Source organism: Notolepis coatsorum (assembly GCF_963971535.1).
Source record: "Notolepis coatsorum genome assembly, chromosome: 2".
Lineage (NCBI taxonomy): Eukaryota > Metazoa > Chordata > Actinopteri > Aulopiformes > Paralepididae > Notolepis > Notolepis coatsorum.
Genome location: NC_140166.1, coordinates 147,352,834 through 147,371,182, shown reverse-complemented (window position 1 = coordinate 147,371,182; position 18,349 = coordinate 147,352,834). Strand labels below are relative to the sequence as shown.

At 47.6% G+C, this 18,349-nt stretch overlaps 1 protein-coding gene across 1 annotated transcript in view; it reads right to left on the bottom strand.

Moving 5' to 3' along the window:
* The window catches only part of LOC311223559 (CUB and sushi domain-containing protein 3-like), a gene marked incomplete at both ends in the record, with an annotated part of 752,195 nt that overhangs the window by 290,491 nt on the left and 443,355 nt on the right, over window positions 1-18,349 (bottom strand). Inside the window, 2 exon segments of the mRNA XM_084308339.1 lie at window positions 16,909-17,005; window positions 17,489-17,631. Of these exon segments, the coding sequence (XP_084164465.1) occupies window positions 16,909-17,005; window positions 17,489-17,631 (240 nt within the window).

Below are 18,349 nucleotides of genomic sequence, written 5' to 3'. Positions count from 1 at the left end.
TCATGTATTGAAAAAAAACCCTTTGCACCCCGTCTGGGAGTAACTTTGCTTTAGCTCTGTACATTATTTGCATAGTTTTATAATAAACCAAATCATTAAATTTCATAATATGAGACTTTATAAACAATGGACTTGTGTGCTCATAGTAACCAGCCTTGAAAAGGTTCCGAATGGCCCGCTTTTGCAGTAAGACTATTGGATTTACTGTCTTTTTAAATGTCGACCCCCACACAGTAAGATATACGGAAGTATACGTGAGCAGTAAATGATGTGTGTTATTTTCTCCCTTTCAGGAAGCACTGATGGGGTGAGCTGCCATTTCATTTGGGTATTATTTTCTCCTGTTTTTGTTAGGTAAGGGTTTAGGTTATGGAATGTAATTTATTTTTTACCATATATTAGGTTGGTTTGTTTTGGAGAATAGTGGTGATTGTTTGTTGTTTTGACCTTGGCTCAGCCGTGAGTTACCAGTGCTTCCTTGTATGTCAATAAATATCATTTGTGTTTACAAACCTGGTCATCCTTTCCATCAACCAATGGTTTATGTTACCGCCCTGTTACCCTTCGACCTCAGGGGTCGTTACCGCCCTGTCTTCATGTCTGCATCCACTGACCACCTCCATCACAGCTGTCTTCCATGTCTGTATCCACTGACCACCTCCATCACAGCTGTCTTCATGTCTGTATCCACTGACCACCTCCATCACAGCTGTCTTCCATGTCTGTATCCACTGACCACCTCCATCACAGCTGTCTTCATGTCTGTATCCACTGACCACCTCCATCACAGCTGTCTTCCATGTCTGTATCCACTGACAACCTCCATCACAGCTGTCTTCCATGTCTGTATCCACTGACCACCTCCATCACAGCTGTCTTCCATGTCTGTATCCACTGACCACCTCCATCACAGCTGTCTTCCATGTCTGTATCCACTGACCACCTCCATCACAGCTGTCTTCGTGTCTGTATCCACTGACCACCTCCATCACAGCTGTCTTATATATTGAAATTATTTTATTGGTAAAACCACATTGAGATACAGTATCTCGTTTTCGAGAGGGTCCCACATTTTGTGCAATGTAATACAGAACACATAACACACAACAACAACAACAACAAAAAATAAAGGACACATACAAAAACACAACAGAACAAGTGCACATTATAAGAGGATATGTCTCATTACTAACATTACTGTGTTGACATCCCTCCAGCACTCTCCCCAGCATCCATCAAAAATGCAACATTCATGCTCAAGAATGTTCGCTCTCTCAACAATAAATCTCTCCTTATCCATGATACAATTACTGACAGAGAAATAGATTTTCTATGTCTTACTGAGACATGGCAATATCAACAGGACTTCATTTCACTCAACAAAGCCACACTCCCAGGCTATGTTCAAAAGCCACGTACTCAGGGTCGTGATGGTGGGCTGGCCGTAATACATCGGGCTGACTTCCTAGTCAAAGAGCTCCCAGTACCCACTGTCACCTCCTTCGAGTGTGTGGCTTTCTCATTACCTGAGCCTAAACCACTCCAGGTAGTCCTCATCTACCGCCCCCCCAAAGCCTCCACCTCCTTTATGTCTGACCTGTCTGAACTCCTCACCACTGTCTGCACCATGTGCTCATCCACACTCCTGCTTGGGGACTTCAACATTCACGTGGACAACACCAGCTGCTACACAGCCATTGATTTCCTCTCACTGCTGGACTGCTTCAATATCTCACAGCACACAAGGTCCCACCCACACCAAAGGCCATACACTTGATCTCGTCTGCTCCACTGGCACAACACCATCTGATTTACAGTGTCTCGACCTGGCGGTGTCCGACCATCATGCTGTCCTTTTCACCCTCCCTGCTTCCCTACCCAAGCTTAGAAATGCACGCACCATCACCTACAGGAATATCAGCACCAGCTCTGACCAACCTGCTAACCATCCACCTGGCCTCAGCTCCCCCCAGCACCCAGGTGGATGGTCTGGCTGCCCACTACAACTCTGCCTTATCCCGCAGCCTGGACTCTCTTGCCCCCATCAAAACCCGGACTGTCACCTACACCCGTCCTGCCCCCTGGTTCAGCACCGAACTTCGCTCCCTGAAGGCTGTCGGTCGCCAATTGGAGAGGCTCCATAAAAGATCTGGCCTCACTGTCCACCTCGAGGCCTATAAGGACCATGTGCAGACCTACAAGCTAGCTCTCTCCAAGGCCAAAACAAAATACTATTCCACCCTCATCGGTAACCAGCAAAACCACCCCAGGACACTCTTCTCCGCCATCAACCAGCTACTCCGCCCCCTCGACCCCCCCCCCAACCCCCCCCCCCCCCCCCCCCATCTGGTGCCCACAACCTCTGCTCCAGGTTCCTTGTCTTCTTCCAGGACAAGGTTAACACAATCTACCAGCAGCTAGTAGTGCCCCCCTCCTCCCCCTCACCCGCTCTTCCCCCTGGGTGTCCCCCCCAATGCAGCCTCTCCTCCTTCTCCCCGGTGGATGGTCCCCAAGCTGCCAAACTTATAGCTTCAGCCAAAGCCTCCACCTGTTCACTCGACCCCATGCCTAATACCCTGGTCAAGAACTGCCTCCCTGCTCTCTGCCCCACCATGGTCAACATCATCAACTCCTCACTAGAATCTGGTCTCGTCCCCTCCTGCTTCAAAACAGCCTCCGTCACTCCCATCATCAAGAAGCCCGGCCTCGACCCAGATGAGCTAAATAACTACCGTCCGATCTCCAACCTTCCTTTCCTTAGTAAAATCTTGGAAAGAGCAGTGGCCGCCCAACTCCAACAATACATGTCCAACCATGAGTTCTATGAGCCTTTTCAATCCGGCTTCAGAACTCAAGTGAAGCACAGAGACCGCCCTCATCAAAATCACCAACGACCTCCTCCTTGCAGCTGACTCTGTCCACATTAGCATCCTCATCCTCCTGGACCTTTCTGCAGCCTTCGACACAGTCTCCCATTCCATCCTCCTCAACCGCCTATCCAATAACCTCGGAATCACTGGCTAGCACTCTCCTGGTTCCAATCCTACCTCACCACCCGGACACAGTTTATCACCATCGGCGATACCAGTTCCACCCCGGCCCCAGTCAACCAAGGCGTCCCCCAAGGCTCTGTACTTGGCCCAATTCTGTTCACCATTTACATGCTCCCCCTCGGTCAGATCATCCGCCGCCATGGCCTCAGCTTCCACTCCTATGCTGACAACACACAACTCTACCTCTCCACCAAACCATCCACCCATCTCCCCCCACACTCCCTTATCAACTGCCTTCACAAAATAAAAACCTGGATGTCATCTATCTTCTCAAATTCAACAACAATAAAACTGAGCTCATGGTTGTGGCACCCAAGGGCCTGCTCCGTAAGGTTGGGGATCTCACCCTCAACATAGACGGCTGCTCCATCTGCCCATCCCCAAAGGTCCGCAACCTGGGCGTTATCCTGGACTCCACCCTTTCCTACCAAGCCCATGTCAGTTCCGTCACCAAATATGCCTTCTTCCACCTCAGAAACATATCCAGACTCCGACCATCACTTTCCGACTCCACAGCTGAGACCCTCATCCATGCCTTTGTAACCTCCCGCCTGGACTACTGCAACGGGGTCCTGTCCGGACAGGCTCCAGTATGTAAAAAATTCAGCTGTCAGGGTTCTAACCCACACCAAACCCTGGCAGCACATCACCCCCACCCACATCCACCTCCACTGGTTCCCCATCAAATCCTGCATCACCTACAAAACCCTCCTGCTCACCTACAAATCCCTTCACGCTCTGGCACCTCAGTACCTCACTGACCTCCTCCACCCCTACACTCAGTCACGGTCCCTACGATCCATGGACACTGGTCAGCTCTCCATTCCCCGAACCAGACTGCGGACCTTCGGGGACAGAGCTTTCAGTGTGGCAGCTCCCACCCTCTGGAACTCCCTCCCCGCAGAACTCCGCACCGCCCCAACTCTGGACTCATTCAAAAAAACTGCTCAAAACCCACCTCTTCAACTTGGCCTTTAACCCCTAATCTCTCACTTTATATGTATGTTGTGTCCGTCCACTGTCTGTTATTTTGTTATCCCCCCCCCCCTATGTAAAGCGACCTTGGGTCTCTTGAAAGGCACTATATAAAATTAAGTTATTATTATTATTATTATTATTATTATTATTATTATTATTATTATTATTATTATTATTATTATTATTATTATTATTATTATTATTATTATTATTATTATTATTATTATTATTATTATTATTATTATTATTATTATTATTATTATTAACGTTATTAAACCTGCGTGCCGCACCTTATTTAAAAATAGCCAATCAAATCCCCATCAATGGAAAATTAACCCGCCCATACCCATGCTGATTGGTCCTTGTGCAAGACTAGAAAGCTTGGGATCTTTGATTAAACACCTTCTATCAGAAGAATAGACAGTCAGAATTTTTTTTTTTTACTTTTACGTTTTAGTACTTAAGTACATTTAAAAGTAGAAACTTTTTTACTTTTACTCAAGTGTGTTTTTAGCCAGATACTCTGACTTTTACTTGAGTACGATTTTGAGACGGTACCCATACTTTCTGGTACTTTTGACACCCCTGCTCAGTTTCAAACATCCTTTCCAAGAGCCGCGCTCCAAGTGACTCTCGAGAGAACTACCCTTCGCTAGCGCTGAGCCCGGGGTTTACACGGGGATAATGTGCCGCTACGGAGGCATATTGCATCCACTCAGGTGTGGGAGGGGGTCTCGTTATTAGAAGAAAACTATTTAATTAGTAGGAATAAATTGCATGAGAAAAGATCTCATCAGAAGAGAAGGATTATAAATTAAGCCCTCAGCGAGGGCGAGGATGAGCGTGGACGGGCGCTGGTGGGGATCTACTTTACCGCTGCTCTCCATCAAAACAACAGGCTTTGCTTTAGTCTGCAAACTGATGACAAAGCGAGTTAGTGAGGAGTTAGTGAGGAGTTAGTAAGGAGTTAGTAAGGAGTTAGTAAGGAGTTCCTCTCTAACTCAGTAGTACTCATTTATATATTTTATACCCAGTTTAATCACATGTACATTGTATATTACTATTGCACTCTGGTTGGATGTCAAACTTCTTTTCATTGTACTATATTTGTGCCGTATGATGACGATACATTTGTATCTAATCTAATCTAATCCCCAGCTTTTTTTGGTAAACCATGGAGCAGGTTATCATGCTTAAAAGGTCCCGTTTATCTCCTGTAATATCTTGGCACGCGGTTTATGCAAAGATGTCAGGCGACGTTGAAGAGCAACGACTCGTTTAAGCTGTAAGGTCCGGGACACTGCTGTTTTATCATAAATCTATCAATACAGACCATATTAATTAATGTTGTGTTTCTTTTTCAAATGTAGCCAAGAGTAAAGACTCTAACCCTATCACAACAGCACTCAAAGTGTATATAAAAAAATAAAATAAAAAAATTTGGTTTTTGGTAGATTTTTATTTGTTTGTACCACCGGGCAGTCCGGTAGAGAGAGAGACAGAGGAAGAACGGGAGACAGAGCGGGGGATAGACATTCGGCAAAGGACGGCGGGTCCGGGAATCGAACCCGGGTCGGCTGCTTCGCGACGCAGCGCGTTACATGGGCCGCCACTTGCGTGGCCCAAAGTGTATATTTTCAGCACTACGTTTGTTTACCGATGTTTTTAAAATTTTCCAAAAATACGAATTTATCGGAATAATACAAATTCTGTTCCAGGCATCTTCATATAAACATGACTTTTGAACAGGAACCGGACATTCTAGATGGAATATCTTGGCACATGGTGGATCCAAACTGTATTAGTACAGATGTCCAAATATGACAAGAATGCTAGTTTGTACGGCAGCAGGGTCATGGATCTACCAGTGATGTGGTAAATAATGGGATCCACCAGCGATGTGGTAAAGAATGGGATCCACCAGTGATGTGGTAAAGAATGGGATCCACCAGCGATGTGGTAAAGAATGGGATCCACCAGCGAAGTGGTAAAGAATGGGATCCGCCAGCGATGTGGTAAAGAATGGGATCCAACAGTGATGTGGTAAAGAATCGGATCCACCAGCGATGTGGTAAAGAATGGGATCCACCAGCGATGTGGTAAAGAATGGGATCCACCAGCACCGCTCTGAGTTCTGCTTCTGGTGGAGGCTGTTCTACCAGCACAGATCAGAACTCCTTGATTTATCAAGATATTTTTCTCATAAGATGTGTATGTATGATTCATAACTGTGTTTTTATTTTGTTATTGGTGTGTATATATATGTATATATATATATGTATATTTGTATATTTGTACTCCTGTTGGGGCCTCTTGGACCAGATCAACATTGTAAATAAGAAACCTGTTCTTAATGTTTTATCTGGCTAAATAAAGGTTAAATAACATTTTAAAAAATGTATCTCATAATGAGAGATTTGTCTCATAATAACAAGATCTTCATCTCATAATGAGCGATTTGTCTCATAATAACAAGATCTTCATCTCATAATGAGAGATTTGTCTCATAATAACAAGTTCTTTATCTAATAAATGAGGAGATATTTGTCTCAACAGGAAATTACTCTGTAAACTATCTGAATTATGAGAACGTGTTCCCAAAACCCCACCATCCAGTGCACTTCCATAGCATGTGTTGCCAGGTCAGAGGGTAAATGCAACCTAATCAAAAGCTGCTATATCATGGGATCACAGAGCTTCTCTGGTGAGTGAAATTACCTCTTCACAGATGAGGGACCTGGACATGTACAGTAGGCTACATTAAGTATTGAAGGTGACCTAAATCCTCTCAGTTGGCGGGTCACGGAACCATTTTGAGTGGATCGCGGATGTGTGTGTGTGTGTATGTGTGTGGGGGGGGGGGGTTGGTTGAGGGAAACACTTTCTACTTTGAAATGAACTCTCTGAGGTCTGTTTTTTTGGAATTCTGAACCCCCCTCCTTTCTTGGCCCTTTAGGGGGATTTCCCTTTTTTTTATACATAATATGAAAGTACAGGTTCATACCTTCAAAATAAGCCATCACTTGTACAAATCAGGCAGCTACCTTTCAATATATGAATCATGCTTATAATACAAAACTATTTTCTGAGCTACAGGGCTTCAAAGAAAGCTGAACCATTTCTCTTGTCATGTGTAATGAATACATTACCCAGAAAGCAATGTAACCTCCCCCCCTGACTTAACACATTAGAGCAGCCCTTTGTTAGTGTAATGACTTATGACCCCTGCTTCTGTGACCAACCATCTATGAAATCATTGGCACTGATTGGAGAAAAAATAAGTGATGAGATAGTCAAACAGTACTAAAAAGTTAAAGTTAAAACTTTTTTTATTGCAAGGGATAGAGTCTCAAACTCATTCTATCGTGGGCCACGTTTTCCTTTTAACTGCACATTGCACCAGGTGAGTTAGTTGAAGAGGTGAGCCAACTAGTGAAATCAGCAGCTGGTGTTTAGGCTGGAATGAAACCAAGCATACACTCACACAAGCACCAATCAGCATGGATATGGGCGGGTTCATTTTCCATTGATGGGGATTTGATTGGCTGTTTTTAAATAAAGTGCAGCCACAGGATTAATCCGCCTAAAAATACATACCTAAATTTGCATGTTCTTGGTATCTAGGGACATCTATGGATCTCATGGAATGTATTCCTAGTGAGTGTCAGAAATACTGTGTCTGTTACTAGGCTTGAGTAAATTATGATGAAACAAAGAGAAAATAAAAATTATGATTTGTCTTTGCATCTTGACAGTGAATAACACCATGCTAAAAATGACCAGACATGAAGAGCACCACAGTCCATTGATGTTTTTAAAAGGGGCCTAAAAATATTTATTTTTAACAAGGCATTTGCCTGAATTATTCTTTTACTTTTATTTTTACTTCTATTCATTTTTATTATTATTATAATTTTTTATTTTCATGTTCTTCCATTTCATTGGTTGTTTTATTCATTTTAATTGTTTTTATTCATTTAACTATTTATCTTTATCTCCTGTAGCACTTTGAGATTTTCACAAATATAAAGTGCGGTACAAATTGAATTTATTATTATTATTATTAACTCATTCAGCACCTTCTTGAGATCATGTGTAAAAAAAACTCTAAGCAAGTTAAGTAGAGTACAGTATGTTTAGACACGCTCCCTTGAGTTAAGTACAGTGTCTTTAGGGACGCTCCCTCCCCGAATGCCATAAATGTCATGTATGTTCTGTGTAACTGAGGGGTACAATTCCCTGACTGTATTACTAGATATGATACTTACTACCACTACCTTTGTACTTAATATTCGGCCACCCAGTACTCGGCATAAATATATTATGATGAACACTGTCACGTAGATGAAACGGATCCAACACAAATGTACGAATTAGAAATAGGTCTTTATTTCTACACAGCGATGGTGTGTAGAGCAAGCACTTAATCAAATCAATCACATTTATGAATGGGAATTAGTATGCACTTTTATGGCAAGAGTATTCGTCGGTATATCAATAGAGAATGTCCAATCTCTGAAGGCGCAGGTGGTACATATACGACCTGGAATAGTTTAAGGAATAACAGCAATGATACTTTAATGATTATAGACTGGATACACTAGGGGGGGTTAATCCGGTCGCTTGTAAGCCGACAGGAGTAGGAAGGGGGGGGGGGTAGAATCCGGCTGCCTCATCCGGCCAAGGGTATCCCAGGTGAACCCACTGTAGTGCCGTTCAATGCGCCGGCGATCCTTGGACCACAGATGAAAGCAGGTGGACTCTTTGTGGGCCGGCGTCCTCCGGTCCACGGAGGAGAGACGTGAAGCGACCTCGTCTTGCAGAGCGTCTCCTCACCTTGCGTCCTCTCCAGGGGGGGGGGTTCCAACACACGGCAGTGTCGGGGGTCTTTATCCATGGAATAATCAACGTATACAAAGCATAATCCGTGCCTGGGAAGGCGGGCTGTCGTCGGTAGAATAATCCGGTATACAGGTCCACTCGCTCGTCGGCTCTGGGGCTCCTCGGGTGCAGCTTCACGTGGGGTCAACCACCCTGGATAAGCAGCCAGTTCTCTGCCCGAAACGATGGGGTACTGACTACGGTAGTATTCTCACCGCACGAAGCACTATATATTAACAGACTATTATTAGCTTAATAGACTACGTCCAACTCGACGATATAGTGCCAAATATGACTATTCAAATATTAATATACACAATGTCTCAATACCGATGGTAAGCCGAACTTGGCCTTACTCCCACACGTGGCGTCGCGGGGAGGCTTTACGTCTGTGACTCTATTGGAGGGTAAGAAACTGGACTGAAAAAGGAAGTCCTACTTTAGTAGCGCAGTATATATACGCACTATGAACAAATAGTCCCATTAGTGGTGCGGTAGCCAGATTCCTACGCGGAACTAGGACTTGTTCGTACATGTTGAGCGGTACGTTTAAACTGGGTCTGAGGGGTATGGCAGCCTGGCACCAAGGTCTCGACCAATAGTAGAATGGAGACTATTATGGGATGTTCAGTAGGCTAGAATGGATATTCAATGCATATTGTACAAGGAATATACAAGGGATATCAAGGAATATTAGAGAATATACAAATACAATTAAATATATATATATAATAAATATATATATTCGGTTTAATCTGGCCCTTCACAACAGCCACCCCCTGATTGGTCCCAGACCTAATCAGTTAAACAGAGGCAGATTAATCGCGTTGTCTATTTACACATAAGGGTTTTCTGTAGGGGTCAGTCAACTTCACAAAGTCATATGGTTATAGGGTCATGGTCATCATCGATTGTGTCTGGGCGTCGGGGCAGTTCTATGAGCCTCGCCACGGGACGGGTGTAAGTGCGACCCTGGACAAGCACTTCAGCTGCTCGGACCTTGCCGTCGGCACCGGTGATCACTTTGCTTACGCGGCCGGCCGGCCACATAGCTCTGGGCAGTGATTGATCAATAATCATGACGACTGTTCCTTCTGTCAAATTGTCTCTCTCCTTTACCCACTTCTGGCGGGTCTGTAGAGACGGTAGGTAGTGCAGTAGGAAACTGCTCCAAAACTTGTCGGCTAATACTTGGCTGTACCTCCACATTCGTCGGCCGTTCGCTTCTTCAGGCCGGTACATTGTCTGGGGTAATGCAGGATCTAGCCGCCCCATCAGGAGTGTGTTGGGGTCTGCGGAGATAACAGTGCTCAATCCACAGAACACAGGCTTCTTATTCTCAGCCTCCTCCTGACTGGCTTCCCTCGGGATAGGCGTGGGCCACTCTCCTTCCGGGAGCTTTAGGAATGCTGGGCCGTCACTGTAGACATTGCGACGGGTGAGGTCATCCAGGGGCATCCCCCGGGTGATGACGTCAGCTGGGTTCTGTTTTGTATCAACGTAGCGCCACTCTGTTTCTCCGGTTAACTCTTCGGTCAAGTCTTGAATCTCGGTGACTCTGACTCCCACGAAGACTTTGTACTTGCATGAGTCCGATTTGATCCAGGCGAGTACTGTCGTGGAATCTGACCACAGGATTGTTCTAGACACCGGTATGGTGAGCTCACGTTGGATGAGCGTGGCTAGGTGTGCTCCGGCTAGGGCTGCGCAGAGCTCTAGACGTGGGATAGATTGTTGCTTGCGTGGGGCTATTCTCGAGCGGGCGAGGACAAATGCTGTGTAGATCTCTCCCCCCTTTTCTTGGGCCCGCAAGTAGGCTACTGATCCGTATGCGACCTCTGAGGCGTCACTGAAGACGTGTAAGTCCATTTTACATGTCTCTGGCCTCACCGTGGGTGGGAAGTAGCTTCGGCGCATATTAACGCCTGGGAGTGAGTGGAGCTCCATCTCCCACTCTCTCCAGGTGGATGCAAGGTGTGCGGGAATGGGGTCGTCCCAGCCCTGGTCCTTGTCCCACAATGCTCGTACAATCATTTTTGCCCTGGTGGTGTACGGTAGAATACATCCTAGCGGGTCATATTGTCGGGCGAGTGTTGTGTACACACTCCGTCTGGTGGTCGGCGCCGCCGCCGGCCTTCCCTGCTCCGTAGTCAGGGGCTTGTGTCTGTAGTGAAGCGAATCTGTTTTGAATCGCCACACCAATCCCAGGGTCATCTCCTGGGCTTCTCCCGGGATTGTAGCCATCCAGGTCTCGCTGCTGGCTGCCTTGTCCTCGGAGGAGAGGCTGCGCAGTACTTGCGGATCGCTGCTGGCCCACTGCCTGAGATCAAAGCCGCCTTTGATCAATGAGGCGCGGAGTTTAATCAGGAGAGCCTCGGCTTCTTCCTGGGTTGAAAGGCTTTGTAGACAGTTGTCTACGTAGAAACTGTTCTTTACGCTGTGTCGGACCTCTTCGTCCGCTGCTGGGTCCTCTGCTACATGTTTCTGTAGTGCAAATGTAGCACAGCAGGGGCTGCACGTCGTTCCGAAGGGGAGGACTTCCCATTGGTAGATGGCTGGGTGCTCATCTCCTGGCTTCTCTCTCCATAGGAACCGTAACAGGGGCTTGTCCTCCTCTACTAATCTCACCTGCAGGAACATTCTTTTAATGTCCCCGCTGATGGCCACCTTTTCCTGGCGGAAGCGGAGTAGAACGCCGAGTAGGGAGGGGCCGAGTGTGGGACCGGGCAGTAACTCTTTATTCAGATTTTGGGATCCGATCTGGTAGCTGCAGTTAAATACTATGCGGTCTTTACCGTTGTGATGGACCTTGTGGTGAGGCACGTACCACGATTCAGTGGTCTGGTCAGCCTCTTTAATGTCCATCTTTGTGACGTGTCCCGCTGTGATGAGCTTCTCAATCTCAGCGCGGTATACACTCTCTTGGGCGGGGTTCTTGGCTAAGCGCCGCTCCGTGTTCAGCAGGTACCGTTCTGTGGCGTCTGTCTTGGCGTGGAAAGTAGGCATTCCTTCTCGCCGCAGGAGTGGCGTGGCGTATCTCAACACGCCGTTGACCGGGACTCTCTTGGTCCCTGTCTCGAGGAGGTGAATGGCGTAAATGTCATCTTTAGAGCGAATGTCTTTCCTTCCGTTCTTAAAGGGCATTTGTTCCAAGGTCCATAGCCGCTCTACGTGTTGCAGGAGTGCGGTTTCTCCCTCTGTGACTCGGGAGTGGAGACATCTGGTGGCTGTACTTCGGTTGAGAGATTTGGCGAGCGGGCCTTGGAGAGTCCATCCCAAACGGGTCTCGACTGCTGCAGGACAGCCTCGGGGTCCGGTATGAACCCGGTCTATCGGGACAATGAGGTCTGCATGGTCGGAGCCTATCAACAGGGTCGGCATAGCATTGTCTATGAGCGGGATCGGTAACTTGCGCAGATGTGCATATTTCTCCATCAGCATGGCGACGGGGTATGTGTACCGCGACAGTCCTATTTCTTGGCTGGTGAAAGCGTCTGTAATCTGGTACCGTCGCTCAGGCTGGCCGCTTGCTGCGATAGAGAATGAGACATTCTCGCCCTTTATCGTCTTCAAATCTCGTCTTATTGTCCGAATTGTCATTTGGGTTTCGCTTCCCCGCAGCCCTAGCTGGGCCGCAGCCGAGGCGAGCAGAAGGGTCTTCTCGGACCCGTCATCGAGGACGGCGTAAGTGTCCAGGACTTTATTCTGGTGGCTTAGTGTCACACGCACTACTTTTAGGAGTACTCGGGCTCCACTGCTGCTGGCGGGATCGATGTACATGACGCTCGCTTTGCTGCTGGATGGTGCGGGTGAAGGGCGCCGTCTGTTACTGTCATGAAGTATGTCCAGATGGGCTCCATCGCACTTGGTGCACCTTTTCTTTAAGCAGCATTCGGCTGCCATGTGTGAGCGCGCACAGCGAAAACAGCGCTTGTTGGACTTTATCCATTGACTTGCTTCCTCCGCGTTCAGCTTGGGGAAGGAGTCACATTGCGCTAGCCAGTGTTCTTTCTCACAGTAGGGGCACACTATCTTCCACTTCTCCGTTCTGGAGGGGGTACTGTGGCTCCTGCTGCTCGGTACTGACTCCGATTGGTGCATCACAGTCACCGATCTTCTTCCATCATTTAGTCGTCTGGTTCCTTCTCTGGAGCCAGGGGTGCTCCGTCCGAATGTATCTAGCCGTAGGCTGCTGACTTCTCTCGCCAGGAAGTCTGCTAGATCGAGGAGGTTCGGTTCGGGGCCATTCGGGTCTCGGTGGTCTCTCTGTCGCCTAAAACGTTCCTGTCGAGCGGGCGGCAGCTTCTCCAAGATCCTTTCCACATTTGAGTTGGCGTAAAGTTCATGCCTCCCCTTCTCTCTCTGCGCTCCCAACATCCCTACCAGGGACTGCACTCTGATGGACAGGTCGTCCAGTGCTCGATTGTCTATTGCTGGGGGTAAGCGGTCGATGTGTCGGATCTCCTGGATCACGTAATCCCATATGCGCCCATACCTCTGGTCCAATGCTACCAGCGCTGCTGTGTATGGGGTGGTGGAAGTCGCGTAGGCGAGCGCTATATCATGTGCGCGGGGTACCTTTAAGTGCTTCAGTAGGATGGCGTATTTATGGCGTTCATCCAATACATCCACCAACATGGTCTCCAGACACATGCGGAGTTCTGTATACTGGGCCCGGTTCTCTTGGGTGAAGTCGGGTACCATAGGCGTGCCAATGTATGACGCTGACTGTGGATACATCGGCGAGCGTTGGGGGAGAGGCCTCCTAGGCGAGTCTCCTCCCGCTCCTTGGTATGGGCTGGTACCGGCAGTGTACCATGGCCCGCTTGTCCAGGTGCTGTTCCTCGGTGCGGGTCGTGCGTCGTGCTCACCCGTGTATAGAGTCGGGGGTCTGTAGCGCAGCTCCGCGGGAGTATAGCCTGGGCTGTACCGGACCTCCTGGTCCGGTAGAGTACTGTGCTGTCGTCGGGCGTGGTTCTCCTCCTCTTCCTCTTCGTCTTCAGTTAGGTCATCCAGTGCTTGTAGTCTCTGGTTTAGCCTCTCCACAGGATATGCTGCTCCTTCCCGGTTGCTAGGTCTCGCTTGGACCGGTGGGGGGAGGTGGTCTGTGGGGGGTATAGACCTCGTCTGTTGGTCAAGTTCAGGGTTGTTTACTCGGCTAGGGGATGCCGCCCTGGAGGTGTGTCTAGACGAGTTCCTGGAGCCTCTGGCGGAGGGAGAGGGTGTTGTCCGTCTGATCAGCTGTTCTATTAGTTGCGCTTGCTGTCTGTCGCGCTCTGCTTCCCGTAGAGCACCAGCAGCTGCTCGCTGGCTGTCTGCTCGGTCTCGGGCCACATTCTCTTCCCTCTGAATGCGTCTTATTTCTAGACGTATATGCTCTTCTTCGCTCCGCTGCTGGATCTGCAGTCGGTCGCGTTCAGCAGCGGCGTTCAGGCTGATGAGGAAGGCCTGCTGTAGGGTCCTCTCTGCCTCGCTGGGAGAAGGCGGTTGTATAGGGGAGCCTTCCCTCGGGGTACTCCTTGCGGAGCCTTGGAGCTCTATCTCCACGGTGCTCTCCCCGTCTTCTTCCGTGCCGAGTTTTCTCTCGGTAGCGTTGTATTCCTCCCGGGACTCGTCGGGGACTACTTCTTCAGTACTGGCGGGGTGTGAAGTCATGTCTGGTTCCCACTGGTCCCCACCGTGAACTTGGTCAGTTACATTAGAACCCGTAGGGGCCTCTATGGTCGGGGTAGTCTGGGCGTTGGGGTTAGACATACTTTTACTTTCTAGTTTTACCGCGTTTACTGTTAGTAGAAGACTAGGTTGTTGACTGACAGCGTAAGCCTCTAAGTACTGAGGGAGCCGTCGTTCGCGCTGCGGGCGTTGGTTAGGAGGATCGTTTCGTGGAGTGTTCATCATAGGCCATTTCAATATTAATAACACTATATTAATATTACACTGATTACCCTCCGGCTCGAAGGACCAATTGTAACTGAGGGGTACAATTCCCTGACTGTATTACTAGATATGATACTTACTACCACTACCTTTGTACTTAATATTCGGCCACCCAGTACTCGGCATAAATATATTATGATGAACACTGTCACGTAGATGAAACGGATCCAACACAAATGTACGAATTAGAAATAGGTCTTTATTTCTACACAGCGATGGTGTGTAGAGCAAGCACTTAATCAAATCAATCACATTTATGAATGGGAATTAGTATGCACTTTTATGGCAAGAGTATTCGTCGGTATATCAATAGAGAATGTCCAATCTCTGAAGGCGCAGGTGGTACATATACGACCTGGAATAGTTTAAGGAATAACAGCAATGATACTTTAATGATTATAGACTGGATACACTAGGGGGGGTTAATCCGGTCGCTTGTAAGCCGACAGGAGTAGGAAGGGGGGGGGGGTAGAATCCGGCTGCCTCATCCGGCCAAGGGTATCCCAGGTGAACCCACTGTAGTGCCGTTCAATGCGCCGGCGATCCTTGGACCACAGATGAAAGCAGGTGGACTCTTTGTGGGCCGGCGTCCTCCGGTCCACGGAGGAGAGACGTGAAGCGACCTCGTCTTGCAGAGCGTCTCCTCACCTTGCGTCCTCTCCAGGGGGGGGGGTTCCAACACACGGCAGTGTCGGGGGTCTTTATCCATGGAATAATCAACGTATACAAAGCATAATCCGTGCCTGGGAAGGCGGGCTGTCGTCGGTAGAATAATCCGGTATACAGGTCCACTCGCTCGTCGGCTCTGGGGCTCCTCGGGTGCAGCTTCACGTGGGGTCAACCACCCTGGATAAGCAGCCAGTTCTCTGCCCGAAACGATGGGGTACTGACTACGGTAGTATTCTCACCGCACGAAGCACTATATATTAACAGACTATTATTAGCTTAATAGACTACGTCCAACTCGACGATATAGTGCCAAATATGACTATTCAAATATTAATATACACGATGTCTCAATACCGATGGTAAGCCGAACTTGGCCTTACTCCCACACGTGGCGTCGCGGGGAGGCTTTACGTCTGTGACTCTATTGGAGGGTAAGAAACTGGACTGAAAAAGGAAGTCCTACTTTAGTAGCGCAGTATATATACGCACTATGAACAAATAGTCCCATTAGTGGTGCGGTAGCCAGATTCCTACGCGGAACTAGGACTTGTTCGTACATGTTGAGCGGTACGTTTGAACTGGGTCTGAGGGGTATGGCAGCCTGGCACCAAGGTCTCGACCAATAGTAGAATGGAGACTATTATGGGATGTTCAGTAGGCTAGAATGGATATTCAATGCATATTGTACAAGGAATATACAAGGGATATCAAGGAATATTAGAGAATATACAAATACAATTAAATATATATATATAATAAATATATATATTCGGTTTAATCTGGCCCTTCACAACATTCTGTATGTCATAAATGTCACTATGAATTGAAAATGGGGGACCCTGATGTAAACAAGACGAATGTCTTTCTCTGGTCTGCATCCCCTTAACAATTGTGTGTATTGAGCCGTACTGTATTGTACCCATTCTGCAATCTGTTAAATAACGTTTTCATTCATTCATTCATTCATTCATTCATTCATTCATTCATTCATTCATTCATTCATTCATTCATTCATTCATTCATTCATTCGTTCATTCATTCATTCATTCATTCATTCATTCATTCATTCATTCATTCATTCATTCATTCATTCATTCATTCATGCATTCATTCATTCATGCATTCATTCATTCATGCATTCATTCATGTATTCATTCACACCCTTGAGTTAAGTACAGCCAGCAGCAAACAACCGCTTCATTTCCTCCTTGTGACTGAAAGCTTTTGCAGGTTTGGACTCTGAAAAGGGCAACGGCAAATGTCATGGGATCCATCACCGCCGCGCCCTGCCACTCTCCCTGCCCCCCCCCCCGCGCGCCTCCCGCCCTTGCCGTCGGGTGACGTTTGATTGAGGGTTGGAGAAGGGGGGAGGGGGAGTAGTGTGTTTTACCTGAGTAGCTGCCCAGTCTTGGCGCGTTGCTGTCGACGCCGTCGAAGAAGTCTAAAGAATCCCAGTTGTGTTCCGTGGCGAAGGTCACGACTTGGATCTGAAACCAGAGGAAACACACTTTAAAGACAATAGAATTTTTTTTAATTTTCTGTTAAAATAAAATATATATTTTTTTTATATCCTATATATATATATTTTTTTTTAAATATATATATTATATATGCTGAGGGCACATTTAGATTTGGGTCACTTCTGCCTGCGGTCTAAGTGTAGCCTTGAACTCCCATCAGGCATTAGCCTCCTGAGGTCTCCTGACTTCAGTCTAAACCCTAACCCTCCAACAGCGTCCTCTCACCTGGATGTCTCCTGGCTTCAGTCTAAACCCTAACCCTCCAACAGCGTCCTCTCACCTGGATCCCTAACCCTCCAACAGCGTCCTCTCACCTGGATGCCTAACCCTCCAACAGCGTCCTCTCACCTGGATGCCTAACCCTCCAACAGCGTCCTCTCACCTGGATCCCTAACCCTCCAACAGCGTCCTCTCACCTGGATGCCTAACCCTCCAACAGCGTCCTCTCACCTGGATGCCGGCTCCCTCAGGAACGGAGATCTTCCAGGCGCAGTTCAGGTAGTTGGCGTAGGGCTCCGGGTAGCCCGGGGAGAGGATGGTGCCCCTGCGCTCCGTCAGCGCCCCGCCGCAGGGAACTGCACAGGGAACAGATGTGGACAGGACACATGCATGAGTTCAGATGGCATACGTAGCGTGGCATATATAGCACAATCAACTTTATCATTATTGGGAGAGTTGGGGATTCGTGGGCGGGGTTTGTGAAAAGCGGTAAATGAGATGTCAGAAGAAGCATTGAAAGGCAGTCAGTGGATTTTGTTGAGGAGAAATAATGTCAGCAGTAAACAAAGGGTAAGTGTAACGTTCGGGGAGCCTATCCTCCTTAGGATAGTATCCTACTGTCTACCTGGGTCACTTCCTGTTGTTGTGGGTTCACCTTGTATGTCACCACTGATGTTGCTGTCATCACTAATTGTCTGTCACACCTGGGTGCTGTCATTGGTTGTCAGACTGCTGTCACTTATTGACAGCGTGGAATGTTTGGTATGTGCCTATTTAACGTTTGCTCTATCTCTGTCATTTGCTAGAGCTTCACCTAAAACTAGGGACAAGATTACAGCTGGAACAAAGCGCTGACCTAAGTCTCTTCCTCTGTACTTGTATACTCTCATCCTATTAATAAACAGTGGAACCTGTTTTGGAAGAGTAACCTATTCTCCGTCTCATTCTTCTCGACAACTTGGAACTCACTTACCCCGTTCGTAACGGGTAAGAGTATTCCTTTTCTTCTCTGTGGTTGTGTGATATTGGCATCAGGATTGTATTTTTGACAGAGGATAACACAGGGGTATCGTGGAAGTGGGAGCTAGCATG